The sequence below is a fragment of the Coturnix japonica genome, chromosome 11, assembly GCF_001577835.2.
Source record: "Coturnix japonica isolate 7356 chromosome 11, Coturnix japonica 2.1, whole genome shotgun sequence".
NCBI lineage: Eukaryota > Metazoa > Chordata > Aves > Galliformes > Phasianidae > Coturnix > Coturnix japonica.
Genome location: NC_029526.1, coordinates 16,678,612 through 16,696,270, shown reverse-complemented (window position 1 = coordinate 16,696,270; position 17,659 = coordinate 16,678,612). Strand labels below are relative to the sequence as shown.

Genomic DNA, 17,659 nt, shown 5'->3' with positions numbered 1-17,659 from the left:
CAACCTTGGCGGAGGTTGGACCCGCTGCAGCCTCACCCTGCAGGGCAGTACCGCCAGGTGGCACGGCAGCACGGGGAGCAGCGGCACAGCGCCATCAGCACAGCCACAACCGGCATCCGTGTGTCACAGCGTTTATTGAGGCAGCCCGGAGCTCAGGCATCGTGTTACAAATAGAACCAGCTCCTACACACATACAAAGAATGAGCTCCTGTAAGGAAACAGAGGCCTGAAAGAAACAACAACAACAACAACATGGGCAACAATTCGGTGTAATAGCATCCCCAGCTGTTTCTGCTCAACAGGGCAGTGTCCAAACCATGGGCACCCAGCAGGGCCATGTTGGCACCCTGTGTTCAGTGCCATGCAGGTCACCCTCCTCCCTGCCCCCAAGGGAGGGCTCAGCTCCAGCTCAGTCAGTTCTTTATGGAACAGCTCCATTCAAGAACCCTTCCTGAAGGGCCTGACCCAGCCGGAGCACAGCAGGCAACAAGAATCACTTCAGTGCTTCCCCTGCTGAACAGCAGCCCACCATTCCATCACTGCGTGCTCTGCAATGCCGTGAGGACAGGCAGCAGAACTGCCTGGTTTGTGTAGATGCACCCAGGACTCACACCTGCAAACAAGCAGCGCTGCTCTGCCAGCTCACAATGGAGCCATTCCCTGCAGTGCTGGCTCCGAACAACTCACCATCAGGTTCTGCTGGGTTATGAACACAGCTTCCCTCACTCTCTGCTTCTGAAACCCTTGATGTAAAAATGGAACAGAAACTATCAATCAGGGAAAAGAAAGCCCACATCCTACAAGAAGGCATACACTGCCTGTGTAAACAGGTTCTTTCCAGCTTCTTACCCAACTCCTAATCACTAATATCCTGCTGAGAATCAATTTCAGAATCCTAAGTTCTCCTCCCTGAAGGTTAAAGCTTGTGTTACAAGACTAAACGTGGCCATTCCTTTAATTTCAAGGAAACAGCATCACAGAGATGCCCTGCTCTTTATTTTTGATTCCAGAGCTGAGAAGCTGTGTTCAAAAGACGCTTCTGGAGTCCTCCCATTCTGCACCAGGACAGGGCTTCACACCGGCCTCAGGCGCGGCTCTTCCTCCTCCTCATGGTTTGGTGGCTGCTGGGGCATTTCTTCATCTCTAGTGTCTTGCTTGTCTCTCTCTGCTTGAAGCCAGCTCTGGGGTGCTATCATTTTCTTTGGCCCATAGGGTGGAGGTCCAATCAAAGCTTCAATGTCATCGTAATTTATCACTTCTTTCTCCAGCAGGGCATTAGACAGCTAGAAAGAGTACATAAGGCATAATAAGGCACAGAGGTTTGAAAACTGATCTGAGCTCACCCTATCAGCTCAACTTGGACCTTAACATCTGGACACAGCACATGCTGGAGCCCACGAGGAGCAGAGCCCGGCTACCACACCACAGACAGCGTGACCTGGAGCAGAACAAAGCTCTGCAGACACCAGCATCTCTCACAAGAGTGGGGCTTTTTTTGCCAGAAACACCCAGTGTAACTGGAGGCAATAAAGTACGCTGCTCTAGGGAATGATTTGGAGAGTCGGAACACCAGGGGCAATTAGAGAAGTGCCCTTACTGCCACTGTTGCTGCACCTGTGGCCTTGCCTAAGATGCCACAGTAACAGGCATTGAGACTGGAGCCAGACTCATACTCCTCTGTACATAAATAACATGACACAGAGATAACAAAGAGCTGTTTTGTTCTTGCAGGCTGAAGGTCATTAGAAGGTCCTCCCCAGAAAGTTAAATTCTCTGGTCCCTCTGCCAGCAGAAGGACCACGCTTGAGCAGCAGGTGGCCCTCAAACATGGAATTGCTCAGTTCTGCTGACAAGATGTGACACACTGACCTGGCAAATGCAACGCTCTGTAGATATTTTGGCTTAACTTAAAAGTTTTTCCTGTGATGAGCCTCTAGCAAACATCTGATTGTTGTTAAATGAAAGCATCAGAACAGAGGAGGCCTGCAGAGAGGACAGCCCCCAACAATGCCTGCCTTCAGAGCACTGCTGGGGCACTGCCCTGGGGACAGAACTGTGATATGGGCAACAGCAGGGTGCCGAAGCAAACAAGTTCAGGACACCTTACTATGCACAAGGAAGCCTGCTGGTGGGTAGGTGGAAGTGGCTGTTTTTCTGCTGTTGTTTAAAAAGAGATCCTGGAAGGGAGCTGAGTGGCCAGGGGACTCCCCAGGCACAAAGCAGAGGAGACAAAGCTCTACTTCTGCAATAAGGCCTCCTTCATATATTGAGTATCAAGGAGCTGGCAGGTGAAAATTGCCTGGAGGTACCTGGAAAGCACCAGTCTACCAATTCAGCAGTCCCAAAACAAGCCCTGGAATCCCCATTACAAGGCATTCTAGGACCACAGAGACACTGCTACAACCAAGCTACAGAGCACAGAAAGTATCAAGGCCAAAACCAACAGTTGAAGGAACTCCACCTAACTTCAGCTTACCGTTTGCAACTTATCTCGGTTGTCCAATAGGAGTTTTTCCGTGCGTCTGTAGGCCTGAGCCACCAGCACTTTTGCTTCCTAGAAGATAAGAAGAGAGATTTGTATTGCAAGTGGACAAAAAAGGAGGAGAGACCTCCACACAGCAGAACCTTTCCTTCCCTGGTTATCTGTCCTCAGTTCCATAACAATGCTCCCCCCCCAGCTCCATCTCCTTCAAGTTATTCTTTCTCCCCACTCTGCAGAGCATTTCTCCCCCTTTCCAAGTCACATCTATACCTCCCACAAGCTCTCCAGGGTCTTGTCCACAAAAGAATCAAGACTGCAGCTTTCACACTGCAATGGATAGAACAGACTGTATTTCACAACCACTCACGGCAGCTCCAGGCAGCGCAGTGCTGCTGGGCTGAACTCACAGCTGTGTGTGACTTTGTTCTTAATGCCTCGCTGAGCAGTCCTCATACACAGAACAGTACCAGGCTAACAGAGTATCTCAGTGCTCAGTTGTTGAATTTTACTACTTAATGGCTGAACAAAAAAGAAAATGCAAAGCATTTGGGTACAAGTTCCATGCAATTTTCAATGAGGACAGAAAGTAAAGAACAAAGAGGAACAGGTGACCAGGAGCAGCCTTACGTGGTCCATCATCTGCTGAAGGCTCTGGCTGAAAGGGCGACGGCCAATTCCAACAGTGCTGTCCCCATCCGGAAAGGAGATCTGCCCGATGCTGGGCACCATCCCATACTGCTTCACCATGGAGTAGGCTATCTTGGTCACCCTCTTCAGGTCATCCTGCGCTCCTGGGCGAGACAGACAGAAGGAAGGTACAGCAGGTCTGAGATGAGAGCAAGAGGAGTATGTCCAGCACAGACACACAATCCACCAGTCAAGAGATTAGAGGACCTGCAGGAATCCATGAATGTGAGCACTTTACCTCACTGTGTGCATTGCAGGACAATGAGTGATATACTGGTAGCTAGCTCATATGGACTGCTTACCTGCCACTGCTCCACTCTTATCCTGTTTAGCTATAAATGGTTGGAACTAAGGCACAGAAATCTCCAGGCTCTTCCACCTGCCAAGAGTCTCACTGTGTAATTGCATCTGTAGCCTCAGGCTTTGGGACAAGTCTGAGACTACACAGTTGGAATCCACAATAAGAGGCCTTCACGCTCACAGTCCCAAGTCCGAGATTAAAACAAGCACTGTGAAATTTCTCCTTCCCATTCCCAATGATGGGAAACCCCCATTTCACATTACTCTTGGACAGAGCAACAAGTATGAAAGTTCAGACTCTTAGTACGACCTCCCCTTGCTCGTGTCAGGGTCTGTCCTCTCACCTGTGGTGACTTTGTTAAATGTGATGGCTTCAGACACTCTCCCTCCAAGTGCCATGCACATCCTCTCTAGCAGCTGCTCCCTGGTGAAGAGGTATTGCTCTCTTGGAAGGATCTGAGCAAATCCAAGAGCTGCATTTGTTCGAGGGGCTATGGAAACCTGCAAAACAGAGCAGCTCCATCAGTTTGGAGAACAAAAGAGCTCTCAGCTACAGCAGCAGAGAACACAAAGAGGTCCGCCCTCCCAGGAATGTTTGTTAAAAGCAGTGGGGCTTGCTCACTAACCTACACAGGCACAAACTGCAGTTGCCATTCCCATACTGAAGGCTCTGCCTTCACAGCTGCAGAGAAGCTTTCCTCACTTTTAGAAGAAGAATTAAGAAGGAAGTTACCCTGAACAGCAGGCCAGTGAAATCTTGGGACTTAAGAGTGGCTTTGGAGGATGTAAGCCAGTTGAAGTTTACTTAACCACGTTCCAAAATCACGGGGACTACCTAACAAACATACAGGATGTCTACAGAAAAATAAGACCCAATTCTCTCACCCATTATAAATGCAGCCACATTTTGTGGAGAGTAATTAACAACAGTTCAGCTTATACAATAGGTCATTCAGAGTGAATTTGCTGCTGGTGGTAGGCCAAGAAGCTGTCATTCTTGTCATTTCCACCCCTCCACCTCTCCCCTGTGTCAGGGCTCTTTGAGGGGACGTGCATGGGACAGAACACACCCTGGGGTGCCAAAGGGGGGCCCTTCCTTACAGAGAAGGGCTTCAGGCAGGCAAACTCCTAGGCGTGCCAATCTGAATAACACATCTCTTTCGATTAGTATCAGAGCAGTTTCTCTAACGGCCTGACTGGTAGCTGCAACACGCTGGCAAACCACAGCAGAGAAAGAGATCACGCACGCACACACGCACACAGAGCAGCGCTTTGTGCTTGGAGCAAGTGCACGAACTGAGCAGCAGCACCAGAAGATTCAGTTGCTCCCGATGTGCCCAGCAACTGGGTAACCAGCAGACACTGGGAGCGCTTTACAGTCAGATTTTAAATGCCAGAGTTCCCCTGTGGCTGATTAATCAGCTTTGGACCACCGCTATCATCACATGAACCTGTTTTTCTTGACAGTGTATTTGCACTATAAGTTGCTGTTGTGTTTACAGCTCCAAGACCACAGAACACAGTAAGATTAAATTCAAGCGCTATAAAATAACCAGCACGCCCTGGGCAGCAGCAGCCCAAAGAATTCTCTTACCACCCAACAACACACAACGTGATGCAGCAGCTGGTGCCACCATTACCTTCATCACTGCCTCCGTGTGCTCCAGCAACCAGCCAACCAGCGCGTGGCCCGACTCGTGGAACGCCACCACCTTCCTCTCTTCGGGTGACAAGATTTTATTTCTTTTGGCAGTGCCTATCAAAACACAGGCAGGGATGGGATCAGACAATAAGTGGGCAATAGGTGTAAGCAGCAGGACATAACCCTGTACAGCTTGCTGCACAAGCCAGCGCTGTCAGCCTTTTCCTCCTCTCCTCTTTAGAACAGGCTTAATCACTGCACAAATAATTTCAAGCTCTCAGTTGAATCACAGCTCTAGAATGCAAAGCCCTGTTCCGCCCCCAGCTGTGCCAGAGGCATCTTACACTGTATTCCTGCTGAGGGACATACCTTCAAAGTCAGCCTGCCACTGGGAGGGTGGGAACATCCCCAGACCCCAGAGAAACCCACCAAACCACTACCAAAAAGAAAGGAAGAAGAAAAAGAAAAAGCAAGACAAGCTGAAGCATTGCACTGATACTGCTGTACTTCAGACCCACAGGGACAGGAAGGAAGGTTTTGAATTATATATATAAGAAAGGTCCCAGATGAGACTGAATGCTCACGTCAGCAAAAAACTATGAGTATCTACAAAAAAAAACCACCCTACTTTCTCCAAACCCCAGAACTCTCTGATTACAGACAGCATGCTCCATTCGAGCTTATTCCCAGGTTCCTGAGATCCAGCAAATTAAGCCATAACTCACACTTAATACTTTCTCCAGAAAGGTGATTTTTGAAAGTGTCTATTTTCCAACCCACTAGTCCGTAACGCACAGTAAGTCCAATTAGGATTTCAAAAAATGCTGAATGGAAGTAAAGCTTCTAGCATGTAGAAAATACATTCGTTCCAGAGTACACTGCGAAGCAAGCAGTCATTATAGCTCCATGCATCAGATGCAAAAAGGTACCAGTGCTTTTAAGTGGATGCCTGCACAGTGCCAGGAGCAGCAGGGGGTAGAGCAGGCAGAGCCGAGAGCAGCTTGGTACCGAGGTTGCTTGATGTCTTGGAAAACAACATTCTATTAAACATTAATTTTTAAACAAAGTCAAGAGCTTTATTAAACAAGGAAGCAGCAAAATGAGCGTGGCAGATCTTGTAGAAGTACTGCTCAGGGACCCTGGAAACCACTGCGCCCAGGAAGGCGTGATGGTGATGGAATCGCAGCAGCCCTGATTTTCATTAGTCAGTCCCTTACTCTGCCTTCAGCAGCACGTGAGCACGTCCCCGTTCATATCTTTCTACAAAGAGATGCATGGATATGCTATATATAGATTTATGGGTTTTTTAAATCCCCATCAGCCCACCAAGAAAGGAGGGACTGTGCTGTCTTCACAACAGCACAAAGCGTGCCCATGAAGATTGCTTCTGCCCCCAAATAAAGTAAGCTCCAGGCTGGGGAGCTCTCTGAAGGCCTGGATTTACCACCTTTATGAGACAAACACCGCAGGAAACAACCCTGGGCTGGCTTTGCTGGTCTTAACGCTGCATCCACAAACCCCACCAGGGCACAGGCTCTGCTCCATCTTCCCAAGACAAGCCCTGAATGCCTCTGTGTGCTCAGCAGGTTTCCTCCAGTGCTCCCGGGAGACCTGACTTACTGACTGCTTTCTGTTCCCAAACTGAAAACACAATGGGGACTACCACAGAGAAGAGTTCATGTTCCTCCCTCACAGCAACACAAAGCTTTAAGGCTGACAGGGCCTCAGGACTTGCAAAGTTCTCTTTTGATTCCACATCACCCTTATTGAAACCAGAAGCTTATAATGGAAAGCACAGTAATATCTTGTTTCCTTCAAGAAAAGCTTTTATAGCGACTGAAATGTTGAACTTAATTGTGAAACCCAGAAGCATTCTCATTACGTGGCAAGGGTACACTTAATATATGGGCCCACAGGGGTGTTCAGGGCCTTTTAGACTTGTTCTACCAAAAAAAAAAAAAAACAACCCAACAGCCAGGTCTTGCTAATGTGAAAAAATCAGATTAAGCAATAAAAAGATGATACTGCTTCCCAAATGCCACAGAGCCTCAGTGAAGCAAGCCAGCTTGTCAGCAGTGAAGCTGCTGAAGCCCATGCCCTCTCATGGCCACCACATGAATCCCAGATATTCCTTCTGCTGTGCATCTTCTGTGCATCCCCTGCAGCCTTGCTTGCTTTTTGCCCTGTCTTCCATGCCTGGGGAACTGAGGAAAGGGCAGGAATCCGAAAGAATAGCCAAGGGAATCCCTGCAAGTTCAGCGCTCTCCCTTGCAGATGGAAAAACAAAGCACATTTTGGCTATAGCCGATTAGGGTTTCTGTACTACAGTGAGAGCTGTCTCACTGCCCTCTGCTGCATACAGCCTGGGCTTTGGAAGCGTGGCCAGTCACCCAAAGCACTCCCAGGATTATGTTTTAAGAGGCAGGTGAAACTGAAAGGAGACCTCAAACATCTTCTCTTAAACTAGGCAATATTTGGGCATTTTCTGATAAAAAGCGAACGGTGAAAACGCGATTCCTGCGCCAGGAAATAAGTGACCCAGTAGGAACACACCCTGCTTCATACGCTCTAAGAAAAGCACAGAATGCCAGGCTGGTTGCCCAGACTCTCCCCCAGTGATGACACCGCAGCCTGGAAGCAGTTAAGCGTCTGAATATGAAAGTCAGGGATTGCCTACAGGAAAGTTCAGACACAAATCCACCAGATTCAAACCCCCCAGGTGAAAGCCAAGCGTTCTGGGAATCCTCTCTCCCCCTCCCTATAATATATTGCTACATGGTAGTCTCCAGAGGTTCCTCTGCTGGCACTTGCACAAGCAACAGGGAAAGGCTGACAGGATGTTCTCAGAGGGAGAACAGTAATCCACTGTCTTTCAGTTTATTCTGCCAATTCATCAAAGTCTGGGCTTCGAGGCCAAGAAGAAAAATCTCTCATTTCTTCCTGTTGCGGGTGAGGTTGGGGCAGGATGGCCTATTTGCTTTGCTATTCATGTTTATGTAGCAGGTGTCCAGAGCACGAACAAAACCCCAGAGATACTTCCACTAATTTATTTACTTAAGATTCCCTAAAATGTTTATGCATATATACAATACTTAATTAAAAAGCCACACAGCTTTGAGTCTTTCCCCTTTTTTTCCACATATATGCTTTGCTACTGAATGCCTTCTCTGAGCTGCTGGTTCAGTTTGCCTTCAGATTCAGAAAGGTCTATTTGTGACTATTGCATTCAAGATCTTACACAAGAAAGAACACAGAGATCCTAACTGTTGCCCTGGAACACAACCCAGTCACCTGGGCCTTCTCACAAGGAGCACAGCACAGATAAGTAGATAACAGGAAGGCTGGGCCACTTACCTGCAATGACTCTTTCCACAGCATACTCAAAGTTGGAAGTATCAATGGATTTGTGACCTTCTCTAGCAGCATGGAGAGCAGCTTCATTGCATATATTTGCTATGTCTGCTCCTGTTGGCAAGAGTGTGCAAGAATTACATAGGGCCTGTTCTATGACAGGCAGATAAGGCAGAACAGATCTGGAGGAGGGCCTAAGGAAGTCACACAGCCTGCACTGCGAGCTCCTCTTTGTTCCTTGGGAACAGAGAGTGAATCTCATCCATGGTGTTTACGTTGGATTTGAACAATACAACTGCCTTGGCAACGAACGCGGTGTTGCCATACAGAGGACAGAGTTCAGCAATCAATTAACAGGCTAAAGCCAAGGCTGGCTCTAACAACAGGGGAGTGATGTGGGCAGTCTGGATTGGCATGGGCTGCTGCACTGTTCATGCAGCAACCACACAAACCTCTGTGCAGAAGAGAAAGAACATCTGTTCTGAGTTTGCGTGTGTGGGTGATGGTGGTGGGGGGCTGCTGAAAGAAGTCACGAAGAGGCAGTGTGCTGGGGCCTGTTAGAGGGGAAACCCAGAAAGGATATTCCAGGAACTCCACATAAACAGGAACTCTGGAGCCCCTTGCTCAGCAATGTTTCAGACTCCCAGGGACTGACCCTGGAAGCAGGCTCAGTGCAGGAGCCAGAGCTGTCCAATTTCTACTCCAGCAGATGAAGGAATTGCTGTTCGTTTCTCCTATCTGCTCTCCTGGTAATGTCTATCGACACAGGTGTCTTTCCACATCTCAGCGTGGAGCACAACACCTTATCTTCAACAACAGCTTAGACAAGAGCATAAACAGGTATTAGGATCCCAGGCACTGTAATAGCATATTTTTCCCCAGCTTCTGCATCTTGCTATTCCCAGAGATTGCAGGACACTGAAAACTGCCACAAACAATTGCTCACTGCAGCTCCATTCACAAGGGAGCTGATTAGGCTCTCCCTATTTAAGCAGGGAGGAAGATTTTAAGGGAAAGAGGAAAAAAGAAAAGAGAAACCCCTTGAGATCAAAATACCCTCTTAAACCAAAGCAACTGAAAAGCTTCAGGTAGCTGAATTAGCAGGCATAGCATGGGGCAGAACAGTCCCTCGAGGATACAAGATGTCATACCACTGAAGCCTGGAGTCAGCTCAGCAAGGTGCTGTGAGTAGAAGCTGGCATCTTGGATCAGTTTGAGACCCTTCAGGTGCTGCTCAAAGATTTCTCTTCTCTCCTGTGAAGAGCACAGAGTACTTACATAACAGTGAACGCTTGAGCCCAGCAAGCTTCTTAACATGGCAGCTTTGCAGGGGGCAGAGGAAGAGCCAGACCTCCAGCAACAGGGACAGTGACACTGCCAGCAGAGGGCAGGGCTGTCCCTGCAGCACTTCAGTTCTACAGGAGCCCTGATAAACACCCAGCTCTCAAATTCAGAACAGATGTACGGAGGCTTACCGTGAGTCACTGCTTTCTCTCCCAGGGCTGCTCTCCCCTTCTAACTTTCACTCTGATCTGTCTTTTAACTTTTCTCTTACCATATAAGCACTTGCAGGAAGGAGCTCAGGATGCAGCTACCTGCTCCCTCCTGCACTGCAGGGAAAAAAACCTCCCATCTACGAGCTGCTCAGCCTGCGACCACTTCCCAGACAGAGGTGGGGGTGAGCTGACGGCTGGCCAGCAGCCATGGAATGACTCATTCAGCTGGCCCAGGAGATCCTGATTTAAAACAATGGGCTCAGTTGCCAGGGTTTTTCCCTTTCCTCCTTCAGGGCAGCTGCAGAGTTCATGCTTCCGGTGCCAGATTGTATCAGGCATTTGAGGTATTTTAACTGAAAACTCTGAGGACGACAGTAAAGCACAGATGGGAGAAGAAGAGCCTGTGCTGGCAGAGCAGACAGATCTTCGCTGCAGCTGAGCCTATTTCCAAAGCTCCGCCACAAATGTCAACGCAGCGGACACGACTGACTCCCTTAATAAATGGATGTAAAAAAGCATTCAGAAGGAAAGTCGCTTAGGCTGCCTGAGAGAAAATGAGGAGCTCAATGAGGAAAATGGTAAACCTACATGAGAAATGGTGCTCAAGGCACATGACAAGTTGAGCTTTCCCCACACAAGCCAGCTTTGCCAATTAGGTGGCTCCTGATTTCCTGGAGAGAAGACAACAAAGTTTTGCATCTGCATGGCAGAGAACCTCACAGAAGAATTTGCTGCTGAGGATCATATCTTATCTCCATCTTCTCCAAGCTCAGCTGTTGCCAGGCCAACGAACAATCAGCACGTAAAGGACTGGGACGCTTTAGTCATGAACATTATAGAAAGGATGGGGCAGACAATGGAATATACCTGGAGTGTTGGAAGATCAATAAAGATGTGCCTGTCGAGCCTGCCAGGTCTCATCAAGGCATTATCCAAAACATCAGCGCGGTTGGTGGAAGCCAGCACTATGACGTGATCTGTGGTCCCCATTCCTGTAGTGAGACAAGTAAAAATCAAAAGTGAAGGTTTTCACCATTGCAGAGACTTCCTTGCAAGCACAGAAAGGGATGAGGCAGGGCAGGATGCAGAGAATATCTCACACAGCTTTATTACAAAGGCAGAATGCATTTACAACATCCTTTGGGGCAGCTGAGGCTGAGAAAGCATCCTCTTCAGCCAGGAGCACAAGGCAGGAAGGAACCTCCCAGGTCACCAAAGCCACTCCCGGTCATTGTGGTCATGCTGAAATTCCCTTTTAAGCCCCAACTTTGCTTTGTTGGGTTTTCTTTTGCCATATTTTCAAATTGCTTCAGCTGGAAACCAGAACAGAATCTATACTGATGAGTTCAAACATGCCTGCTCATCCCCAGCCCTAAGCCAAGTCCTGCTTCTTTAGTTCCAGTTGTACAACACATGTTATCTGAAAGAGCATTTTCCTCCCCAGTAATGCTGAGGAGCCCTTTCAGCTTTCATTCACTTTTAGCTTTCAATCACAGACAGGCTACCAGCACCACCAGAGAAGGAACAGGTTTTCTTCTGACCAAATGGGATTAGCACAGAAATACAGGACGTAGCCTTGCCACTCAGTCACAGCATGGTTTGATCTGCATCTTTCATCATTCAAAAGGCACCCAGGCACACTACAGCCCAGAGCAGCACAAAGACCAACCCTGCAGAACATACACCGCAGATATCATGTAGGCAGGGACAGAATGTGACCAAACAGCTTTGCAGTGATGATTAGCACAAACTAGCTCAAGCCACCATCACAAGGTTTTGTCTCCAGGTCTTAAAGATGAAGGGAGCATCAGGAATTACAGGCTCTGTGAGAGCAGCCAGCAGTACAGAGGCATCAAAGGCAGACAGGGTTTCCTGGGAAGCCAGAGCACTAACAGCTGGAGGAGGGCAGGAAGGGGCAGGTGGTTGTGTTGCTTGGGTGGGGTGCCAGGGATGATGTTGAATCACTGAACCACACACTGCTTATTTATTACATTCCACCAGGTGCCCGGAGGCCTCTGGCTATGAGTCACCTGCTTCCAGCAGATTCAGCAGCCCCGGCACTCGCAGCCTACCCAGGGAAAGGACATGTTAGTCCCGTGTGCTTCCTTCCCTGCCAAGTCGCACGCTGCAGAAAGCGGCTCGATGCACGTAAGCTGGGTGGGTTTCAGCTCTCTCTGGCTTCACCAGAAAGCTGCCAGATGTGTCAGCATACAGGAGCTCAGCAGAGGGATTAAGGTTACAGGTAAGTCAGAGGACTGGCTCCATCAGCTTTGCAGCAAACCTCTGTTCTTCCTCCCTGCAGGACACTGTCTAAATAAGCTCCTGGAGAGGATGAAGCCGACCATTCTTCAGGTGTGTATTACACTGTGCTTTGGAGTGTGATAAACAAGGAGAGAGACTGGCAGGCACTTGGGGGATAGCGAGCTTCATTCACACAGCAGGATTAGATGGTACAGTGCATTATCAGCTTTGCAGCTTGGAAAGCTCGACCTTAAAATAGGTCTGACTATTAGAATGAGTATAATCAAAACAGAACCACTGAGCGCATCCTCCTCGCAGCAGCTTCTGCCCCACTTGCTCTGGAGCCCGTTTCCCAGCAGTGCCAAACAGCTCCAAGAAATCCTCAGCGCAGCCTGAGTCACATCACGCTTCCCAGCACAATGTTACCTGGCACATGACAGGCGCTGGCTTCCCCAGGCAACGAGCAGTCATGAGAACAGGCTACAAAAACACCACCTCAGCCACGTCAACAAAGCAAAAACAGCTCTGGAAATTTGGCCTGAAGAGAGCCTTCATATCTACAGCGTTTACAACTTCAGGCACTTCTAAAAGGAAAGGGGGAGGGTCCACTTGAATCTCTGAGTGCCCTCTTGCCCACTGACACAGTGCATTTCATAGGCAGCTCATCTGCATTGTGAGCCATTCATTCAAAAGCATTTTGGACATCATTTGTGAACAATATCATTGAAAAAGGGGCCACCATTGTCGGGGAAGCCACGGGGTCACAAACCTGCACCCAGCACAGACAAGGGAAGAGGTCTGAGGACTTCAGAGGACCGGCTCACATCTGTAGTCACAAAAGCACAGATCAGCCCAGGACTGACAAGCTCCTCACAAACGCATTCAGAGCACAGGAGGTATTTGGGTCACATTCCTCTTCCGCTTGTTTGCGATTTGTGAGGGAAGATTCACTATTCAGCACAGGCACCTGTTCTGACAAAGGCTGGAGTACGAGTCGCTCTGGTTTTGAAAGTCAGCTTTTGTACAGCTCAGCCCAGTCCCTCCCCTTCTCCTGCTGAATTCTGATGCTTCCAGAACACGAAGCAAGCTGTCAGAAGGAAACGAACCGAGGTCACTTGTAGAAAGAGCACAATTGCTCTAAAATCAGCATAGCAGAAATACAGAGCATCAAACCGCACATCTCAGCCCTTACAGCTTAGCACAGGGACTTTCTGCTTGGTGTCCTCACCCTCCCTCCAGCCTTCAGTGGGGGCTCCATTTGGCTCTGACCCCCCTTTTCTCCCTGTGCTTTACCTCTGAGCAATCTCATTTGCACACACCATCTCCACAATCACTGCTGAGCTGATGGTTCACAGATCTACTTCTGCACTTGATTTTTCTCAAATTATCAGCTCAGCTCAGTTCTGTGGTGTTACCTTGCAGAAATTCAGCCTTTAATTTAAGCTCAAGGCAGTGACAAGAGACCTGTGACCTCCCGTTTCAAGGCTCTCATCAGAAATGCACACAAACCCCGCACTTACACCTGGGTAAGCTCTCAATCTCCTTAAAATTCACTTTCCTTCCAAAAACTTTGTTTTGTAATGATGGACACAGCACATCAGTGCTCATGGAGGCAGCATGCACAATTAGATGCCGTAACTTCTTAGGCTGTTTTCTTTAATGCATTCAGCAGAAGGAGGGACTTAATACATGATCTGTATGAGACAAATATATAATCATGAAGCAACACCCAGTTTCGAAGAAGCCGGGCAGCACATGGTACAGAAGCTGTTTGTTCTCAAGGACTCTCAGAGCATACACTAAGGATAACACTCACTTTCTAAACTCACTTTTGAATGATTTCTGCCCTGATTTTTGAATGGAAACTCGCCCAGAAAACAACAATCTAGAAACAGCTCCTGACTTCTGCAGATGACAGGAAGTCAGACACTTTCATTTCTAACACTGAGATGTGGATTGTACTGACCACACTTTCCTGAACACACAGATGGGCCTCCATCTGATCCAGGGGCAACCTGTTGTCACTTTACTCTGCAACTGTCAAGAGGAAAAAAGACACAAAAGCAAACTGGGATTGCTGTTCTATGTGTTACTACAGGCCTTTCCCATTGAGACACCGCTCTACAGATACAGCTGTAAGCAGTTACACTCACTCCAAATATGTTCATATGCTTGGCCACATTGCCTAAGTTAGTGCATGTGCAAAGTCCCAGGGAACTGCACACACGTATTTATAGCCATTTCTGGTATCCACACAGCATCATATGTTTCACATGCTCTTCTGATAACCAGATCCATGCCTGGTTATTCAGGACCCACTTACAGATCACACCACTCCTTCCAGAAGCTCCCTTGCACATGGGCTGAGGCAGAGAGGCCTGGAGGATCTCTATACAGCAGGATGACTCTATCCTGTTTGTGCGGCGCTGTGCTCCTGCTTACAATTTTCTTCTCCTTCTGCAGCACAGGCAGAGATCCAACATTACAGATCATCTTGTGTGCAGTACAGAGGAACATTGATGCTTTCCTGAAAACACTTTACAGATCCTAGCTTCTCTCCCTGAGAGCGGAAGGCTCGCTCCATAGCAACCTCTAGAAGCAGCCTTGCTGCAGAAGCACAGGAAGCACTCTGCTTCAGTAGGGCTGTACCCAGTGCTTCACTGTAAAAACACAGTCAAAAATATACACGTACATCTGGAGAAAGAGGGTTGGTTTTAGTGCAGAACTTCCCATGTGAAGAATCCGATGAGGTAAGTGCCACATTTATGGTCAGACAAGGGAAAGCAGCCCTGTCCCACAAAGCAGCAGACAGATATAAACACACGCTGATCTGCAATTGTAGGATTTAGCCACAGAAGCAATGAGAGTTAGGTCAGGGCTGCAGGCTCTGACAGAGTTATGACTAAGAATAGACAAAGGCTTGCTCTTTTAGGCATTTGAGTCTGAGAAAAGGGTTGATTCCATGTGCAGTACAGAAATCATCCAGAAGAGCAGCACCTAACCAGGACTTGCGAAGCTTCTCCCTCCCACCTTAGATGGGCAATCCTGCAGCCAGGTAAGCAACATGAGAACAGGCCAAGGGAAAGGAGAATGAATGCATTTCACTGTGTACACCCCTCTGGGACAACTAAACTTCAGCCCTCGTCACTAAAACACTACCTGTCAGGCAGAGTATAGCAAGTATCCCACAGCATTAGCAGCCAGCTGGAACTAAGCATTACCAGCTGAAGACACTACTGTCCTTGCTGCCAATTCATTCTCTTCCGGTTGCTCAGTACTGTAAACAATTCCTCTCCAACTGACAGTGGGAAAACACTCCTGAACCGAAGCCATTTGCTATAGTGCGAGGCTTTGGGGCTGCTGCCCTCTGTCAGCTATACTATCTAACACGTGTTTTCCATCAGTTTTATTAGCAGGTGGATGCCCATGTGGTTACTGAGGTGAATTCACTCTGACTGTGACACTACACTCTTTCCTGACCTGGTCTTTGGAGTACAGTCACAAAAATAGCTCATTCAAGGCTCCAGGGTTTTTAAGTTTACTAGATATAAATTCACCTGGCCTTCAGAGCTACAGCCCTTCCCTACACAGGGGTCCCAAACATGGTTCTCACTTGTCATACAGAGGGTCTTTTAACATGGACATGACCAAGATGTAGTGCTGAGCTTCTGGACTGAACATGCTGTGAAGTACAAGCAAGTCTTGTTCCAGGGAAAGAGGAAGAAAGGTTTGTTTCATTTTAATGCAACGATGAATGCTTTAAGAAGAGAACACTAAAAGAGGCATGGCAAGATCAAACAGAACAACAAACCCAGATCTTCAAGGTAACAAAGGCTCAAACGCCAACAGAGAAATACTGACCATCCATTTCCACCAGCAGCTGATTTAATGTCTGCTCCTCCTCAGCATTGGCAAAACCAGACACATTGGTTGAGCGCTTCTTGCCCACAGCATCGATTTCATCAATGTACACAATACAGGGTGCACGAGCCTGAGCTTCTCTGAAGAGACTCCGAACTCGCGCAGCTCCAAGACCTACAGAGAAATAGAAGAAATGAGCTTCAAAGCTAAAATTGTTAGCAAGAGCAGGAGTCATGGATCTCCTTTATGAGGGAACCAGACAGCATCCTCCACACAACCTCTACTCCCTCCCTCCTACAGAGCTTACCTCCTATCACCTCCACAAACTCAGAGCCTGCCATGGCCAAGAAAGGCACCTGTGCTTCTGTGGCCACTGCCTTTGCCAGCAACGTCTTCCCACAGCCCGGTGGTCCAAGCAACAAGGCACCCTTGGGCACTTTAGCACCAAGCTGAAGGTAGCGATCAGGGTTCTGTAGGAACAATGCAGCTGTGTCAGACCCTCAGCTCACACACATCTGCACAAGAACGTGGTTTTCCAGAGCTTCTAGACATTGTTTTCATCCTGACCAACCCTGAGCTCCTAATAGGAGCAGCTACATCTGCAGCCTGTTACAGAACTGGAAATAGAGACTGAGTCACATTGATCACAGCAGAAAAAAGTTTCCAGCTTTATTTAAACAAAGGCTGCTCAGTACCATGCATGATAAAGAGAACAAGTATTCTCTCCTTCCCAGGTTACCCTTGTATCCCAGAAAACAGGCAGTGATTGTTTTATTGTACCTTTAAATAGTCCACAAATTCTTTGACTTCCATTTTTGCCTCGTGCATTCCCGCTACATCCTTGAAGCCAATCCCTTTCCCGGATTTTCCATCCACAATGGTGAAACGAGCCATCTTCAGCTGGTTCTGTGGAAAGCAGCACAAGTACTGAAGATGCTCTCCAGACAGATTGCTTCCACTGCAGGAAACAGGGGCAGCTGTACCTGTGCTAACAAAGACCATTACAATGCCCACCAACGCACTGCTGTTTTACTCACTTCTGCTCTGGAAATACTTCCCAGCCAGGCTGCAGGACTGCTGACTTAAGGTTGGCTCATCAGTATTTGGTTGAGAAGAAACAGAGTAAACCTGCAGTACTACTTCCAACACAGCCCAACTCAACCTCCCTCAGACTGAGTACTAAAAACACATGGAATGCCCTAGGCCTTAATTAACATCCTCTCCCCCAGACTCTAAACGCTCTGGTCCTTAACACATCCAGGACAGGTATAGTTTTAAGGGGTACGTATGGACTGTGAACAACTATCAGAAGTAAACAAATAACCAACACTGCCTTGTAAATGTGTGCCAACAGGCATTTTGCACCAGTGTCCAACACCATCAGTTTCTCCTACAACACAACCCAGGGACAGAACCGTAGGCTCTCCGACTGAACAGGCACCACATCTCAACCTCCTGGTGTGCACTAAGCCACAGCAACAGTCAAAACAAGGGTTTAGTTCAACGCTCTGCTAGTAACTGCTCGTTATGTTCTGCTGAAAACAGTCACTCAGGATCTTTTCGTTTGCTTTGAGAATAAAGTTCATAGCTTCTCATGCC

The 17,659-nt window shown here is 48.0% G+C and overlaps 1 protein-coding gene across 2 annotated transcripts in view; it reads right to left on the bottom strand.

Moving 5' to 3' along the window:
- Positions 1-115: 115 nt before the first annotated feature.
- Positions 116-17,659, bottom strand: part of SPG7 (SPG7 matrix AAA peptidase subunit, paraplegin) — a 33,205-nt gene continuing 15,661 nt past the window's right edge. Inside the window, exons 7-17 of one of the 2 annotated variants that reach the window (XM_015874365.1) lie at positions 16,841-16,966; positions 16,368-16,530; positions 16,061-16,234; positions 10,826-10,950; positions 9,614-9,716; positions 8,466-8,576; positions 5,110-5,225; positions 3,814-3,970; positions 3,110-3,273; positions 2,477-2,554; positions 116-1,283 (exon numbers count right to left, since the gene is read on the bottom strand). In XM_015874365.1, coding sequence (XP_015729851.1) covers positions 1,074-1,283; positions 2,477-2,554; positions 3,110-3,273; positions 3,814-3,970; positions 5,110-5,225; positions 8,466-8,576; positions 9,614-9,716; positions 10,826-10,950; positions 16,061-16,234; positions 16,368-16,530; positions 16,841-16,966 — 1,527 coding nt within the window. In that variant the 3' untranslated portion in view covers positions 116-1,073. The remainder of the gene's footprint in view (positions 1,284-2,476; positions 2,555-3,109; positions 3,274-3,813; positions 3,971-5,109; positions 5,226-8,465; positions 8,577-9,613; positions 9,717-10,825; positions 10,951-16,060; positions 16,235-16,367; positions 16,531-16,840; positions 16,967-17,659) is intronic. The other variant, XM_015874366.2, reaches the window with a different exon arrangement.